This window comes from Triticum aestivum, chromosome 5A (assembly GCF_018294505.1).
Source record: "Triticum aestivum cultivar Chinese Spring chromosome 5A, IWGSC CS RefSeq v2.1, whole genome shotgun sequence".
In the NCBI taxonomy this organism is placed as follows: Eukaryota; Viridiplantae; Streptophyta; class Magnoliopsida; order Poales; family Poaceae; genus Triticum; species Triticum aestivum.
The window spans coordinates 653394390-653412355 of NC_057806.1; the positions used below are offsets into that span (position 1 = coordinate 653394390).

Consider the following 17966-nt stretch of genomic DNA (forward strand, 5'->3'; position numbering starts at 1 on the left):
GGTGCTAAGCACATTAACTAGCTTAGCAACTATACTCCCCAATGCATAGGTGCTTAGTGTTAGGAATCTAATAGTCTTAGTATTAGGCTAATTAGGCGATTAGCATATTCCTTAGAATATTCTAACCGGTGGTTAGAATCCTGGTGTTGTCCAGACGCAGTACATAGCGAACCGTTGTCGTGTTTTTCTGAACCATCGCCGCATCTTTTCTGAATGATGTGACGCCTCTTGTAATCGACGCTGTAAACATCCGTTCAGGACATATAAAAGCCCGGATGAATCAATCAATAAATATCACTCCATTCACTTCAATCTTTCTGTTTCTCTTCACGTCATCAGCACTGCTCGAACCAGAGAATAGGCTATAGGAGAGAAAGAGAGGTGAGAAGAGATGGATTCTCTACAGGACCTTGCTTTCGTTTTTCGCCCGATTTGTGGCCAGGGAACGCTGGGGCTTCCGTTTTCCTCGCCGTATTTTTGGTCCGGCTGCTGCTCGTCGCCGGAACTTCGGCCACCGCCATCAGCGTCGCCTGAACAGGAATTGCGGCCTCCGCCGCCGCAATGCACCATACCATGCTCCTCTTTGTCGCTACGGTCCTGGTGGTGGCCTCCTTCGTCTCCACGCCCATCGCCAGCACCTTCACTGTGGTCACCGCCGGGTGCATCGTAGCAACTCTCCTGGAGCGCCAGGACCGAGTACCAGGGCGGATGCGCCCAGGGAAGACATCCTGGTCATGCCTCAAGAGGCTGCTGCCGCACCAAACGCTGTCGACGAATAGGTTGCTGCAGGGGTCGAGAACGAGTATGAGGATGAGGCCTCTGCCTCCAACATCACCACGGATGCCGCCGAACTGCAGCCTCCTCCGCCGGTGTACGCACCCATGGAGTGGATGCTTGCCGGACCAAGCGTCGGATGGCTCATCGATGACCGAGACCGCTACTTTTCCGACGAGGAACTCGCGCCGCCGCCTCCGCTAATGTACTCTTGCCCAGTCTACGGGTACGGCTCGGGCCTCCCGTCCCTGATGCCATCTGACGAGGACCCGGAGAACTTCAACCCGCCGGGCTACGATCCATTGCCGGAGTTCTCCTCGCCGCCGGCTGCAGTCCCTCTGGACGCGCCCAAGCCCTGACTCGTCATCAACCTCCTGCCGAAGGTGAAGACGGAGGAGACCGAGGCCGTTGCGCCGACGCTCGCTCTCCCAGTGCGCCGCGACCTCAACCTCCCGACACTGGAAGTGGAGGAGGAGAAGCACCAGGAAGCAGCGCCGCCGTCTGCACTTCGGACGCCCTCGCCGGAAGCCCGTGTGCTCCTCCGCCGCTTCGCATCAGCCATGGCTGTCCGCCCCGCTGGAACCCGCGCCGACACTTGGTCGCCAGAGGCACTCGTCCTCACCGGCCGTGTCGCGGATCTCCGCCCCCACGAGGCTGCACCATAACTCCCCTCCTCCTATGTGAAGGGGCCGCTCCGCCGCTGAGGGAGCCGGCCGTGGGCACTGGTGATTTGGGAATGGAGGCATTTGGTGTCGTACCTTATCTGTCCTCTGGTCGATCCCCTTTTTAACCAGAATGCTCCAAGCGGTGCCGACACATGCCATGGACCAAAACAAGCCACGTCTCATGCCACTTGTGATGTGTAGCACTAATATAATCCAATTTGTATTAGACGTACTAATTAGACATACTCCAGTTTGTATTTCCTAGATGGAGATCTATATGGACATGTTTATTAATATTTGTTTTAGTATATTATAACATGTTATTTGGTGCAACAATTTTATTTTGCATTTAAAAAAATATTTTTTTCATGCAATATTCTTCTCTCATTAATATGAGATGAAAAGGCCAAATAAAATATGTGATTATCTTGAATTATATTTGTGCAATCACACAGTAATGGCATCTCTACTGTATATTACAGTTTGCCTATTACTCAGAGGCATTTTTTTATGCCTCAATAGTGATGTTCCAAATATATCAAAATTCGATGATATACACATATATGGCTTATAAAATATAAGTGTTCTTTTAGAACATATTTGTTGTTACCAAAATAAATTTTACTATCAAGTAAAATTAATCAAAATGCATGATCATACATGCAGGAAATATGGCTGACATCAATAAGAAAGAATTCCAAGAACTACAAATAGATGGAAGTAACTATCTATCATGGGCCATGGATATGAAAATATTCTTAAGTGGACGTAGCCTCGGTCCTTGTATTGTCGCACCCCCCGAAAATGCTCCAGAAATACCTCAAGTGGTAAAGTATGCAGCATTGCACTACATAAGGCACCATCTCCATCCTGATTTAAAAACTGAATATTTGATGGAGGAGGATCCCTTAGCTTTATGGGACTCCCTCAAGGAGAGATATGACCAACAAAGAGCAGTAATGTTGCCGGAAGCCCAAAGAGAATGGTCTCTGATAAGGTTTCAGGACTTTAAGTTCGTTGCTGCATATAATTCTGCCGTGCATAAAATTAACTCCAAACTAAGATTTTGCAATCAACAAGTTTCAGATGCAGACTTAATAGAGAAAACTTTATGCACTTTCCATCCCTCGATGAGAATATTGTAACAGCAGTATCGTCAACAGAAATACACAAAGTATTCTGAGCTCATATACACATTACTTCAGGCCGAGAAGCATGATGAACTTCTCATGAAGAATCACAATGCTTGCCCAACGGGTGCCATGCCTATCCCTGAAGCACATGCTAATGCTCATTCTACTAGTAAATTTGGAAACCGTAAAAGGAACTTCCAGAAATTCAAGGGAAAATGGAAAAAGAACAACGGTCAAACTAAGGGGAAAGGTCATTTCAAGAAAAATGATCAAAATGACAACTCTAAAACTTGTCAAAGGTGCGGATGCATGAATCATCGTACTAATCAATGCCGAATTCCAAGCACCTTGTGGATCTATACATGAAGTATGGAGGAAAAGGCAAACAAGTTCATGGAAATAAAGCTGAAGCTCACTTCAACGCCATTCAAGATAACCCTCAAGCTGGTCCTTCTCAAAGCGCTATTCAAGTATACAAGCCAAAGGACGATCTCATCCTCGATGAAGACATGCTTGTGGATTACACCCGAGATGTTTTTGGAGACCTCGATTAATCTCCATAAACAAATTGATGTCACTTAGCTATTAAAAGACGTTATATATTATATAACAATAAGTAGAATAAAGTCTTTCAGACTATGTATAATGCATTGTGTGAATCAGACATAATATTGTAATAAATTTATATTTGAGATTGTAATATAAATATTATGTATGTAATTTAATGAATATATGAATAAAAGTAAATTTGTTCTAAAATATTCTTTTTCTATCTATAGAATTTTAACGGGAACAATCCGATGGAAGAAGAGTTATGTTTAGTGGATAGTGCTACCACTAACACAATTCTAAGGGAAGCAAGATATTTCCAAACTCTTACTAAGAGAAAGGAAAAGGTTATGACCATAACAGGAAGTAACAAAGCAATTATTGGTTCAGGAAGAGTCACATTCACACTCCCTATGGGTACTACTATCGTAATTCAGAATGCACTCTTGTATCCTGAATCTACACGTACCCTTATAAGTTTCAAAGATATCCGATCTAATATTTCCATCTAAAAACAATAGAGGTGGATAACAAAGAATATTTGCTTTTAACAAAGAGCAACGGATATGAGGAACAAACTCTTGAAAAATTCCCTTCATTTTCATCCGGATTATACTTTACATACATAAAACCCGTACCTTATGTTGCATACAAAATAATTTTTCAAAATCTTGATAAATTCAAGACTTGGCATGATCGCCTTGGTCATCCTGGAATAGGTATGATGAGAAAATTATAAGTAATTCTGTTGGTCATAATTTACCAATTAAAAGATTTCCCAAATCATCAGATTTTGTATGCACCGCCTGTGCTACCGGGAAATTAATTATTAAGCCATCTTATCTTAAAGTTAAAAATGAGTCGCTTAATTTTCTTGAAAGAATTCAAGGAGATATATGTGGTCCAATACAACCTCTATTCGGACCATTTAGGTACTTCATGGTGCTCATCGGTGCATCTACTAGATGGTCACATGTGTGTCTATTATCCACACGTAACCATGCCTTTGCCAAATTAATTGCTCAAATTATTAAATTGAGAGCAAATCATCCTGAACACCGGATAAAAACAATAAGAATGGACAATGCTGCTGAATTTAGTTCACGCGCATTTAATGATTATTGTATGGCTTTAGGAATCCATCTTGAACATTCAGTACCCTATGTGCATACTCAAAATGGAATGGCTGAATCTTTAATCAAAAGAGTAAAATTAATTGCTAGACCAATATTACAGAATTGCAATTTACCAACATCTTGTTGGGGACATGCGGTTTTACACGCCGCAGATCTGATACAAGTCAGACCAACTGCATATCATGAAACCTCCCCATTTCAAATTGTACGTGGCAATCAGCCAAGTATTTCCCATCTGCGAAAATTCAGTTGCGTTGTATTCGTACCGATATCACCACCACAGCATACCTCTATGGGACCCCATAGAAAATTAGGAATCTATGGGGGATATAATTCTCCATCAATTATAAAATATTTAGAACCCCTAACAGGGGACCTGTTCACAGCCCAGTACACTGACTCAATTTTTGATGAGGACCATTGCCCGACATTAGGGGAGAAACTGTTGGAGATATGCCCTAGAGGCAATAATAAATTAGTTATTATATTATATTTCATTGTTCATGATAATCGTTTATTATCCATGCTAGAATTTTATTGATAGGAAACTTAGATACATGTGTGGATACATAGACAACACCATGTCCCTAGTAAGCCTCTAGTTGACTAGCTCGTTGATCAATAGATGGTTACGGTTTCCTGACCATGGACATTGGATGTCATTGATAACGGGATCACATCATTAGGAGAATGATGTGATGGACAAGACCCAATCCTAAGCCTAGCACAAAGATCGTGTAGTTCATATGCTAAAGCTTTCCTAATGTCAAGTATCATTTTCTTAGACCATGAGATTGTGCAACTCCCGGATACTGTAGGAATGCTTTGGGTGTACCAAACGTTACAACGTAACTGGATGGCTATAAAGTTTCACTATAGGTATCTCCGAAAGTGTCTCTTGGGTTGGCACGAATCGAGACTGGGATTTGTCACTCCGTGTAAACGGAGAGGTATCTCTGGGCCCACTCGGTAGGACATCATCATAATGTGCACAATGTGATCAAGGAGTTGATCACGGGATGATGTGTTACGGAACGAGTAAAGAGACTTGCCGGTAACGAGATTGAACAAGGTATCGGGGTACCGATGATCGAATCTCAGGCAAGTATCGTACCGATGGACAAAGGGAATTGTATACGGGATTGATTGAATCCTTGACATCGTGGTTCATCCGATGAGATCATCGTGGAGCATGTGGGAGCCAACATGGGTATCCAGATCCCGCTGTTGGTTATTGACCGGAGAGTTGTCTCGGCCATGTCTGCATGACTCCCGAGCCCGTAGGGTCTACACACTTAAGGTTCGATGACGCTAGGGTTATAGGGAATAGATATACGTGGTTACCGAATGTTGTTCGGAGTCCTGGATGAGATCCCGAACGTCACGAGGAATTCTGGAATGGTCCGTAGGTAAAGATTTATATATGGGAAGTCATCATACGATCACCAAAATAATTCGGGGGTTACCGGTATTGTACCGGGACCACTGGAGGGGTTCCGGGGGTCCACCGGGAGGGTCCACCTGCCCCGGAGGGCCTTATGGGCTGTGTGTGGAGAAGGGACCAGCCCCTTAGTGGGCTGGGCACCTCCCCCCCTAGGGCCCATGCGCCTAGGGTTTGGGGGAACCCTAAAGGGGGGCGCCCCCCTTGCCTTGGGGGGCAAGGCAACCCCCCTTGGCCGCCGCCCCCTCCTCTGCTTGGATCTGAGGGGTCGGCCCCCCTCTCCCTTGCCCCTATATATATGTGGGGGTTGGAATGGCAGCCGCACCCAAGTTCTGGCGCAGCCCTGCCCCTCTCCCAAGTCCTCCTCTTCTCCTACGGTGCTTGGCGAAGCCCTGCAGGATTACCACGCTCCTCCTTCACCACCATGCCGTCGTGCTGCTGCTGGATGGAGTCTTCCCCAAACTCTCCTTCTCCCCTTGCTGGATCAAGGCGTAGGAGACGTCACCGGGTTGTACGTGTGTTGAACGCGGAGGTGCCGTCCGTTGCGGCACTAGGATCATCGGTGATTTGGATCACGACGAGTACGACTCCATCACCCCCGTTCACTTGAACGCTTCCGCTTAGCGATCTACAAGGGTATGTAGATGCACTCTCCTTCCCCTCATTGCTAGATTACTCCATAGACTGATCTTGGTGATGCGTAGAAAATTTTAAATTTCTGCTACGTTCCCCAACAGTGGCATCAAGAGCTAGGTCTATGCGTAGTTTCTATGCACGAGTAGAACACAAAGCAGTTGTGGGCGTTGATTTTGTCAATTTACTTGCCGTTACTAGTCTTATCTTGATTCGGTGGCATCGTGGGATGAAGCGGCCCGGACCGACCTTACACGTACTCTTACGTGAGACTGGTTCCACCGACTGACATACACTAGTTGCATAAGGTGGCTAGCGGGTGTCTGTCTCTCCCTCTTTAGTCGGATCGGATTCGATGAAAAGGGTCCTTATGAAGGGTAAATAGAAATTGGCATATCACGTTATGGTTTTGGCGTAGGTAAGAAATGTTCTTGCTAGAAACCTATAGCAGCCACGTAAAAACTTGCAACAACAATTAGAGGACGTCTAACTTGTTTTTGCAGCATATGCCTTGTGATGTGATATGGCCAAAGGGATGTGATGAATGATATATGTGATGTATGGGATTGATCATGTTCTTGTAATAGGAATCACGACTTGCATGTCGATGAGTATGACAACCGGCAGGAGCCATAGGAGTTGTCTTAATTTATTTATGACCTGCATGTCAACATAAACGTCATGTAATTACTTTACTTTATTGCTAAAGCATTAGCCATAGTAGTAGAAGTAATAGATGACGAGACAACTTCAAGAAGACACGATGATGGAGATCATGGTGTCATGCCGGTGACAACGATGATCATGGAGCCCCGAAGATGGAGATCAAAAAGAGCAAAATGATATTGGCCATATCATGTCACTATTTGATTGCATGTGATGTTTATCATGTTTTACATCTTATTTGCTTAGAATGACGGTAGCTTAAATAAGATGATCCCTCACTAAAATTTCAAGAAAGTGTTCCCCATAACTGTGCACCGTTGCAAAGGTTCGTCGTTTCGAAGCACCACGTGATGATCGGGTGTGATAGATTCTAACGTTCGAATACAACGGGTGTAAGCCAGATTTACACACGCAATACACTTAGGTTGACTTGACGAGCCTAGCATGTACATACATGGCCTCGGAACATGGAAGACCGAAAGGTCGAGCATGAGTCGTATAGAAGATACGATCAACATGAAGATGTTCACCGATGTTGGCTAGTCCGTCTCACGTGATGATCGGACACAGCCTAGTTAACTCGGATCATGTTTCACTTAGATGACTAGAGGGATGTCTATCTAAGTGGGAGTTCATTAAATAATTTGATTAGATGAACTCAATTATCATGAACATAGTCTAAATTGTCTTTGCAAATATGTTGTAGATAAATAGCTCATGTTGTAGCTCCCTGTTTCAATACGTTCCTAGAGAAAGACCAAGTTGAAAGATATTGTAAGCAATGATGCGGACTGGGTCCGTAGTCCGAGGAGTGTCCTCACTGCTACACGGATAGCTTACGTCTTTGATGCACCGCTCGATGTGCAAACCCCTACAACGTCGTCTTTGGATGTTGTGAACACCTGACAGACATGTCCTGATGACTACTTGATAGTTTAGTGCACCATACTTTACGGCTTAGAATCGGGATTCCAATGACGTTTTGAACGCCATAAGACATATGAGATGTTCCAAGAGCTGAAATTGGGATTTCAGGCTCATGCCCGTGTTGAGAGGTGTGAGACCTCTGACAAGTTCTTTAGCCAACAAGATGGAGGAGAATAGCTCAACTGGTGAGCATGTGCTCAGAATGTCTGGGTGCTACAATCACTTAAATCAAGTGGGAGTTAAACTTCCAGATAAGATAGTGATTGATAGAGTTCTCTAGCCACTATCACTAAGGTACTAGATCTTCGTGATGAACTATGACATGCAAGGGATGGAGTTGATCCTAGAGTTGTTCGCGGTGCTTAAGACCGCAAAAGGTAGAAATCAAGAAGGAGCATCAAGTGTTGATGGTTTAACAAGACCACTGGTTTCAAGAAGGGAAAGGGCTAGAAGGGAAACTTCATGGATGGCAAACCAGTTGCCGCTCGAGTGAAGGAACCCAAGGTTGAACCCAAACCCAAGACTAAGTGCTTCTATTGTAAGGGGAACGGTCACTGGTAGCGGAATTACCCCAAATACATGGTAGATAAGAAGGCTGGCAACTTCAAAGTATATACGTGTTATTAATGTGTACCTCACTAGTGCTCCTTGTAGCACCTGGGTATTGGATACCGGTTCGGTTACTATTATTGGTGACTTGAAGCAAAAGCTACGGATTGAACGGAGACTGGCTAAGGGCGAGGTGACGATGTGTGTTTCCAAAGTTTATGAGATCACCATCTCACGCTCCATCTGCCTTCGGGATTAGTATTGAACCTAGATAAATGTTATCAGGTGTCTACGTTGAGCATGAATATGATTAGATCATGTTCATTGCAATACGGTTATTCATTTAAGTTAGAGAATAATGGTTATTCTGTTTACATGAATGATACCTTTCATGGTCATGCACCCTATGTGAATGGTTCATTGAATATCGGTCGTGGTAATACACATGTTCATGCCAAAAGATGTAGAGTTAATAATGATAGTACCACTTTCTCGTGGCACCGCCGCTTAGGTCATATTGGCGTAAGATGCATGAAGAAACTCCATGTCGATGGATGTTTGGAGTCACTTGATTTTGAATCACTTGACACATGCGAGCCATGCCTCATGGGCAGGATGACTAAGACCTCGTTTTCAGGTACAATGAAACGGGCAAGTGACTTGTTGGAAATCATGCATGCTAATGCGTGTGATCCAATGAGAATTGAAGCATGCGGTGGATATCGCTATTTTCTCATCTTCACTGACGATTTGAGTAGATATAGGTATATTTACTTAATGAAGCACAAGTCTGAAACGTTTGAAAAGTTCAAGCGATTTCAGAGTGAAGTTAAGAATCATCATAACAATAAGATCATGTTCCTACGATCTGATCAAAAGGGGATTTTCTGAGTTATGAGTTTGGCAATCACTTAAGACATTGTGGAATTGTTTCATAGTTGAAGCCACCTGGAACACCACAAGGTAATGGTGTGTCCGGACGTCGTAATCAAACCCTATGAGATATGGTGCAATCTATGATGTCTCTTACCAATCTACCGTTTTCATTTTGAGGTTATGTGTTAGAGACGGCTGCATTCACCTAGATAGGACACCATCTAAGTCCGTTGAGACGACGTCATATGAACATTGGTTTGGCAAGAAACCAAAGTTGTCGTTTCTTAATGTTTGGGGATGCGATGCTTAGGGCTTCAACCGGAGAAGCTCGAACCCAAAGCGGACAAACACATCTTCATAGGATACCCAAGGGTGATAGTTGGGTATACCTTCTATCTCAGATCTGAGGGCAAATTGTTTGTCGCTAAGAATGGGTCCTTTCTCGAGAAGGAGTTCTCTCGAAACAATTGAGTGGGAGGAAGATAGAACTTGATGAGGTTGTCGAACCTTTACTTCAACCAGAGAGTGATGCAACACAGAAAGATGTTTTCTATGGCGCCTACGTCTGTTGAAGAGGAAGTAAATGATAGTGATCATGAAGCTTCAGATCAAGTTGCTATCGAACCTCGTAGGTCGACAAGGATATGTACTACTCCTAAGTGGTACGGTAATCCTGTCTTAGATATCATGTTAGACAACAATGAACCTACGAGTTATGGAGAAGCGATGGTGGGCCCGTATTCCGACAAATGGTTAGAAGCCATGAAATCCGAGATAGGATCCATATATCAGAACAAAGTATGGACTTTGGTGGACTTGCCCATTGATCGGCAAGCCATTGAGATAAATGGATCTTTAAGAAGAAGACGGACGTGGGCGGTATTGTTACCGTCTATGAAGCTCGACTTGTGGGAAATAAACTTTTCACAAGTTCAAGGAGTTAACTACAATGAGAATTTCTCACCCGTAGCGATGCTTAAGTCCGTCGGAATCATGTTAGCATTAGCTGTATTTTCAATTATGAAATCTTACAGATGGATGTCAAAACAAGTTTTCTTACCAGTTTTCGTAAGAAAAGTTGTATGTGATACAATAAAAGGTTTTGACGATCCTAAGGATGCTAAAAGGTATGCTAGCTCCAGCAATCCTTCTATGGACTAGAGAAAGCATCTTGGAATCGGAATATATGTTTTGATGGAGTGATCAAAGCTTTTAGGTTTATACAATGTTTGTTAGAAACTTGTATTTACAAGAAAGTGAGTGGGAGCACTACAACATTTCTGATAAGTATATGTGGATGACATATTGCTGATTTGAAATAATGTAGAATTTCTGGAAAGCATAAACGGTTGTTTGAAGAGTGTTTTTTAAAGGAAGACCTGGATAAAGCTGCTTACAAATTGGGCATCAAGATCTATAGAGATAGATCAAGACGCCTGATGATACTTTCAAAGAACGCACACCTTGACATGTTTTTGAAGGAGTTCAAAATAGATCAGTCAAAGAAGGGGTTCTTACCTGAGTTGTAAGGTGTGAAGTTGAGTAAGACTCAAAGCTTGACCACGGCAGAAGAAAGAGGAAGGACGAATGTCGTCCCCTATGCTCTTGTCATAGGCTCTATACGGTATGCCATGCTGAGTACCGCACCTGATGTGTGCCTTGCCACATGTCTGGCAAGAGGGTACAAAGGTGATCTAGGACTGGATCACCAGATAGCGGTCAAAATTATCCTTAGAAGAATAAGGAAATGTTTCTCGGTTATGGAGGTGATAAAGAGTTCGACGTAAAGAGTTACGTCGATGCAAGCTTAACACCTATCTAGATAGCTCTGAGTAGAGATACCGGATACGTATAATGGAGCAACAATTTGGAATAGCTCCAAGTGGAATGTGGCAGCAGCATCTATGACATAAAGTTTTGCGAAATACATAGGGATCTGAATATGGCAAGACCCGTTGACTACAACCTCTCTCACAAGCATAGCATGATCAAACCCAGAACTCTTTGAGTGTTTATCACATAGTGATGTGAACTAGATCATTGAGTCTAGTAAACTCTTTGGATGTTGGTCACATGGCAATGTGACCCGTGAGTGTTAATCACATGGCAATGTGAACTAGATTATTGACTCTAGTGCAAGTGGGAGACTGTTGGAAATATGCCCTAGAGGCAATAATAAATTAGTTATTATTATATTATATTTCATTGTTCATGATAATCGTTTATTATCCATGCTAGAATTGTATTGATAGAAACTCAGATACATGTGTGGATACATAGACAACACCATGTCCCTAGTAAGCCTCTAGTTGACTAGCTCGTTGATCAATAGATGGTTACGGTTTCCTGACCATGGACATTGGATGTCGTTGATAACAGGATCACATCATTAGGAGAATGATGTGATGGACAAGACCCAATCCTAAGCCTAGCACAAAGATCGTATAGTTCGTATGCTAAAGCTTTTCTAATGTCAAGTATCATTTCCTTAGACCATGAGAATGTGCAACTCTCGGATACCGTAGGAATGCTTTGGGTGTACCAAACGTCACAACGTAACTGGGTGGCTATAAAGGTTCACTACAGGTATCTCCGAAAGTGTCTGTTGGGTTGGCACGAATCGAGACTGGGATTTGTCACTCCATGTAAACGGAGAGGTATCTCTGGGCCCACTCGGTAGGACATCATCATAATGTGCACAATGTGATCAAGGAGTTGATCATGGGATGATGTGTTACGGAACGAGTAAAGAGACTTGCCGGTAACGAGATTGAACAAGGTATCGGAGTACCGACGATCGAATCTCGGGCAAGTGTCGTACCGATGGACAAAGGGAATTGTATACGGGATTGATTGAATCCTTGACATCGTGGTTCATCCGATGAGATCATCGTGGAGCATGTGGGAGCCAACATGGGTATCCAGATCCCGCTGTTGGTTATTGACCGGAGAGTTGTCTCGGCCATGTCTGCATGACTCCCGAGCCCGTAGGGTCTACACACTTAAGGTTCAATGACGCTAGGGTTATAGGGAATAGATATACGTTGTTACCGAATGTTGTTCGGAGTCCCGGATGAGATCCCGGACGTCACGAGGAGTTCCAGAATGGTCCGGAGGTAAAGATTTATATATGAGAAGTCATCATACGGTCACCGGAATAATTCGGGGGTTACCGGTATTGTACCGAGACCACTGGAGGGGTTCCGGGGGTCCACCGGGAGGGTCCACCTGCCCCGGAGGGCCTTATGGGCTGTGTGTGGAGAAGGGACCAGCCCCTTAGTGGGTTGGGCGCCTCCCCCCCTAGGGCCCATGCGCCTAGGGTTTGGGGGAACCCTAAAGGGGGGGGCGCCCCCCTTGCCTTGGGGGGCAAGGCAACCCCCCTTGGCCACCGCCCCCTCCTCAGATTGGATCTGAGGGGGCCGGCCCCCCTCTCCCTTGCCCCTATATATATGTGGGGGTTGGGAGGGCAGCCACACCCAAGTTCTGGCGCAGCCCTCCCCCTCTCCCAAGTCCTCCTCTTCTCCTACGGTGCTTGGCGAAGCCCTGCAGGATTACCACGCTCCTCCTTCACCACCATGCCGTCGTGCTGCTGCTGGATGGAGTCTTCCCCAACCTCTCCTTCTCCCCTTGCTGGATCAAGGCGTAGGAGACGTCACCAGGCTGTACGTGTGTTGAACGCGGAGGTGCCGTCCGTTCGGCACTAGGACCATCGGTGATTTGGATCACGACGAGTACGACTCCATCAACCCCGTTCACTTGAACGCTTCCGCTTAGCGATCTACAAGGGTATGTAGATGCACTCTCCTTCCCCTCGTTGCTAGATTACTCCATAGATTGATCTTGGTGATGTGTAGAAAATTTTAAATTTCTGCTACGTTCCCCAACAGAAACAAACCACAAAGAATGCCAGGAAATAGATTGGAATGCAACAGGCATTCAGGCCGTAGATCCACGTACTAAAGAATCTGAATCTGAAGTTCAGAAAATCATAGATTTGCAACACTTTGCAAATAACCTGCCAGACGCATTTACTGATTACGAAGGTGTCACTAAATCTTATATCCCCGTAGTTAATGCATCAGAACGAGTAGAGGTACCAAATAAAACTACTCAACTCCCAATTACAAATAAAAGGGGGAGAAATCTGGTCACAGCAGAAAAGGCTTCTCTAAAGCCTCCGCGGAATCAAAGAAAATCAAAATCTATGACAATAAGTGCAAATCAACCTCAAGTTGATGGACACCAAGTTGATGTTCAACATCAAGAACCCAACATAAATGTGCACACAAATTATAATGTTGGTGTATCGAAACAATCAGACTTCGCTGTTATGGGAAATCATACGGAGCCTGAAGAAATTAATGAAATATCCATAAATTATATTGATTCAGGAGAAACATACAATAGAAGCACTACAGTTGTCGACACAGATTTTTCCTCGAAAATTGCTGAAACCCTTCAACTGGATCCAGAGCCAAAATCTATGAAAGAGTGCCTCAAGCGCTCGGATTGGCCTAAATGGAAGGAAGCAATTGAGGCAGAATTACACTCGCTTAATAAAAGAGAGGTATTTTCTAAAATAATACCTACTCCTCATAAAGTCTTCCCCGTGGGAGCAAAATGGGTTTTCGTTCGAAAAAGGAACGAAAAAAATGAGGTGGTGAGATATAAAGCGAGACTAGTAGCTCAAGGGTTTACGCAGAGACCCGGTATCGACTACGACGATACATATTCTCTTGTAATGAATGGAATTACATTTCGATACTTAATATCTTTGGCAGTACAAATGAATCTACCAATGCAGTTAATGGATCTAGTGATTGCTTATCTATATGGGTCACTCGATGCGGAAATTTATATGAAAGTGCCTGATGGACTTAAAATTCTGAATCCAAATATAAATCGCAACATGTATTGTGTAAAACTACAAAAGTCACTCTATGGCTTGAAGCAGTCGGGTAAAATGTGGTATAACCGACTCATTCTCAGTAAAGGGTACTCGAATAACAATGATTGCCCATGCGTATTTATAAAGAAATCCTCAAAGGGATTTTGCATCATCTCAGTTTATGTTGATGATCTCAACATCATTGGCAACACATCAGATATAACTGTAGCACGCAATCATTTAATGACGGAGTTTGAGATGAAAGATTTGGGAAGAACCAAATTCTGCTTAGGTGTACAACTTGAGCATTTTCCCTCAGGAATACTCGTTTATCAACCCGCTTACATTCAGAAAATTTTGGAAAAATTCAACATGGATAAATCATATCCATCCAAAACACCTATGATCGTCAGATCCCTTGATATGAACAAGGATCCTTTTAGACCAAGGGATGGTAACGAGGAGGTATTGGGACCTGAGTTTCCATACCTTAGTGCCATAGGAGCACTAATGTACCTTGCAAATTGTATTAGACCAGACATTGCCTTTGCGGTAAATTTACTGGCTCGACATAGTGCAGCTCCAACAAAACGTCATTGGACAGGAGTAAAAAATATCTTTAGATATTTACAAGGTACTAAAGATCTTGGTTTATTCTATCGGAAAAATCAAGATATGACCCTGATTGGTTATTGTGACGCTGGATATCTTTCTGATCCCCATAATGCCAGGTCATAAACAGGGTTTGTATTTTTATATGGTGGAACCGCTATTTCATGGAATTCAACAAAACAGACTTTAGTAGCTACCTCCTCCATCACTCTGAAATAATTGCATTATTCGAAGCCTCACGAGAATGTGTTTGGCTCCGTAGAGTAATAAATCATATTCAGACATCATGCGGTATTGGTTCATTACAATCACCAACCATTATCTATGAAGATAATGCTGCATGTGTTGCTCAAATGCATATGGGATATATTAAAAGTAATATCACAAAACATATCTCTCCAAAACTATTTTTTCCTCATGAATTACAGAAAGATGGAGAGATTGATATTTTGCAAATAAAATCTTGTGACAATCTTGCGGATTTGTTCACTAAGTCTTTACCAGGAGCAGCATTTCAAAAATGCATTCATGGCATTGGTATGAGACGACTACGAAATTTGCAATGTTAAGGGGGAGAAATTTCCTAGAACTAAACTTATGAAGTTTTCCAACGGATTTCTCATGTGTTTTTAATAAGTGATTAAATATACTAACGATATATCAAATTTCTATAGTTTCTCTTATATTTCCTACATGAACATAAATAGTACGAGATTAAAGATTCTCAAAATTACAAGATCAAGGACTATCAAGAAGACCCAAGGTTTTTGATACTCAAGATATATGAAGATTAAAACAGCGCTGTCCAAGGGGGAGTGTTAGGAATCTAATAGTCTTAGTATTAGGCTAATTAGGCGATTAGCATATTCTTTAGAATATTGTAACCGATGGTTAGAATCCTGGCGTTGTCCAGACGCAGTACATAGCGAACCGTTGTCGTGTTTTTCTGAACCGTCGCCGCACCTTTTCTCAACGATGTGACGCCTCTTGTAATCGACGCTGTAAACATCCATTCAGGACATATAAAAGCATGGATGAATCAATCAATAAAGATCACTCCATTTACTTCAATCTTTCTGTTTCTCTTCACTTAGCTTATGGTTGCTAAGCTTGCTTCATTTAATGATTTAGTAACTAAAGTTCTTCATGTATTGGTGGGCTCCCTTCTTTTAAATGTTTTGCCTAGGTTCACGCGCTTAGCATTGGTTCTTTCTGGGATCACCACACCCATCTCTCTCCTCTTAAATAACTTATTATATTAGATTTTTTTTGCCTACATGGAAGACTTAGCACCTGTACAAGGTGAAGCATTGGGAGGGGCGTAATGGATGAGCCGCTGAATCCCGCCCATCGTCCCGGGCTCCCGGCGGCCAAGCAGCGGCGCGCCGCCACGCGTCTTGTGGCGTGACAGGTGACGCCACTCTGCACCACACGTTTTGTCTCCGGTCGGCCGCGCTACGCACGACTGAAATATCCATTCGAGCTATCTGCCAAAATAATATATCATCCGTCACGTCGCGAACGTCGTGGTGGCTTCCGACGATTGGCCCGCAGACGCCAGAGGTAGGCCAAGCCGGATCCCCAACCTGGAGCACACGTAAGCTCCACCGGCAGCAACACGCATGGCAGCTACACGGCCTGTATATAAGTGCGGCCGTCTCCCCTGCCGACCCATCCATCCATTCTTCCTCCTACCGCGCACTCACAGAACTACACCAACGCAAAAGAAAAGAGCCGTAATCCAAATCCAGCAGATCATTAAGAGGAGCAGCAAATCCATCTCCATGGGAGCGGGGATGAAGCGCGCGAGGGAGGAGCAGCCAATTGTGTCGCTGGCGCTCTCCCTCAGCACAGACTCTTCGACGACGTCCGCCACCACGTCGGGCAACTCGCTCGGTTCGCCGCCGCCGGCGGCAAGGAAGAGGGCGCGGCGGGGAAGAGTGGTGGCCACGTCAGGGGAAGGGGACTTCGTCTGCAAGACTTGCGGGCGCGCCTTCGAGACGTTCCAGGCCCTGGGTGGGCACCGGACCAGCCACCTCCGGGGCCGCCACGGGCTGGAGCTCGGCGTCGGCGTCGCCATGGCCATCAAGGAGCGGAAGAGGCAAGAGGACAAGCAGCAGCACGACTGCCACATCTGCGGGCTGGGCTTCGAGACGGGCCAGGCGCTCGGCGGCCACATGCGGCGGCACCGCGAGGATATGGCGCTCGACCGGTGGGTCGCGCTGTCGGATCAGGAGGCGGGGCACCAGGCCGCCGCCGGCAGGCTGCCTGTCTTGCTCGAGCTGTTCGTCTAGCCTGCTACCTGGATCTCTCAGTTTCTTACTACAGTAGTATAACAATCCAGGAATTGTACATGTCGTTTGAATAAGATAGGTTACGATAGAGTACGTTACTGCTGGTTAGCATTTCCGCTCGTGGAATTTTGCTCTGAATCGGTTCGCTTTCTTAACCGTTCGACTGGGGATTTAGATACACTTGTGCTTAGATTAGACAAATTGTTTTGTTCTAAATGCAATTGACAGATTCTTGCACTCAGATTGTTTTTCTATGAATACGTTGTTGTTCACTGCAATTCTATACGGATCACAAGTCTAATTTGGACCCTAAATTTGTAAAATTCTGCAACATAAGCTACCTTCACAACTTAAGATCGTCTCAACGTTGACGGTACACTGATTCTTTTGCTCGCCCGAGTTAAGGACGAGGGCGCGGACCCGTGGTCTGCAGAATGACGTGGGAACCAAGGGAATGTCGAGGCTGTATCCCCTTCTTCCTCCTCGGTCTTGCTTCCTCGTCATCCTCCACCACAATGGACATCTCCCGCTCCCCACGCGATGCCAATGCCATCACCACCGCCACCACATCCTCCTCCGAGCCAGGGGGTTCCCGACCACGAGATCAGTATATCGCCCACTTTTGTCACTGGACTGGATCTATCGATTCCGCCTCCCCCATAGCCTGAAGCACGATTTCTATCGGATACTTCGTCGTGCATTAGGAAGCAGTCATGCCTCCTTCAGATCGGTCAACTACCTAGTCACCAGCATCGCCGCCCTGGCTAGCTCGCTCGAGTTTGCAAACCACGAGCTAGTTTCTCGTGTTCTGGCCAACTTCATC

The 17966-nt window shown here is 44.6% G+C and overlaps 1 protein-coding gene across 1 annotated transcript; it reads left to right on the plus strand.

Moving 5' to 3' along the window:
- The first annotated feature begins 16533 nt into the window (after positions 1-16533).
- LOC123108223 (zinc finger protein ZAT18) lies at positions 16534-17422 on the plus strand. Its single transcript, XM_044530053.1, has one exon. The coding sequence runs from the start codon at positions 16634-16636 to the stop codon at positions 17141-17143; it is 510 nt and encodes a 169-aa protein (XP_044385988.1). The 5' UTR covers positions 16534-16633; the 3' UTR covers positions 17144-17422.
- The last annotated feature ends 544 nt before the right edge of the window (positions 17423-17966 follow it).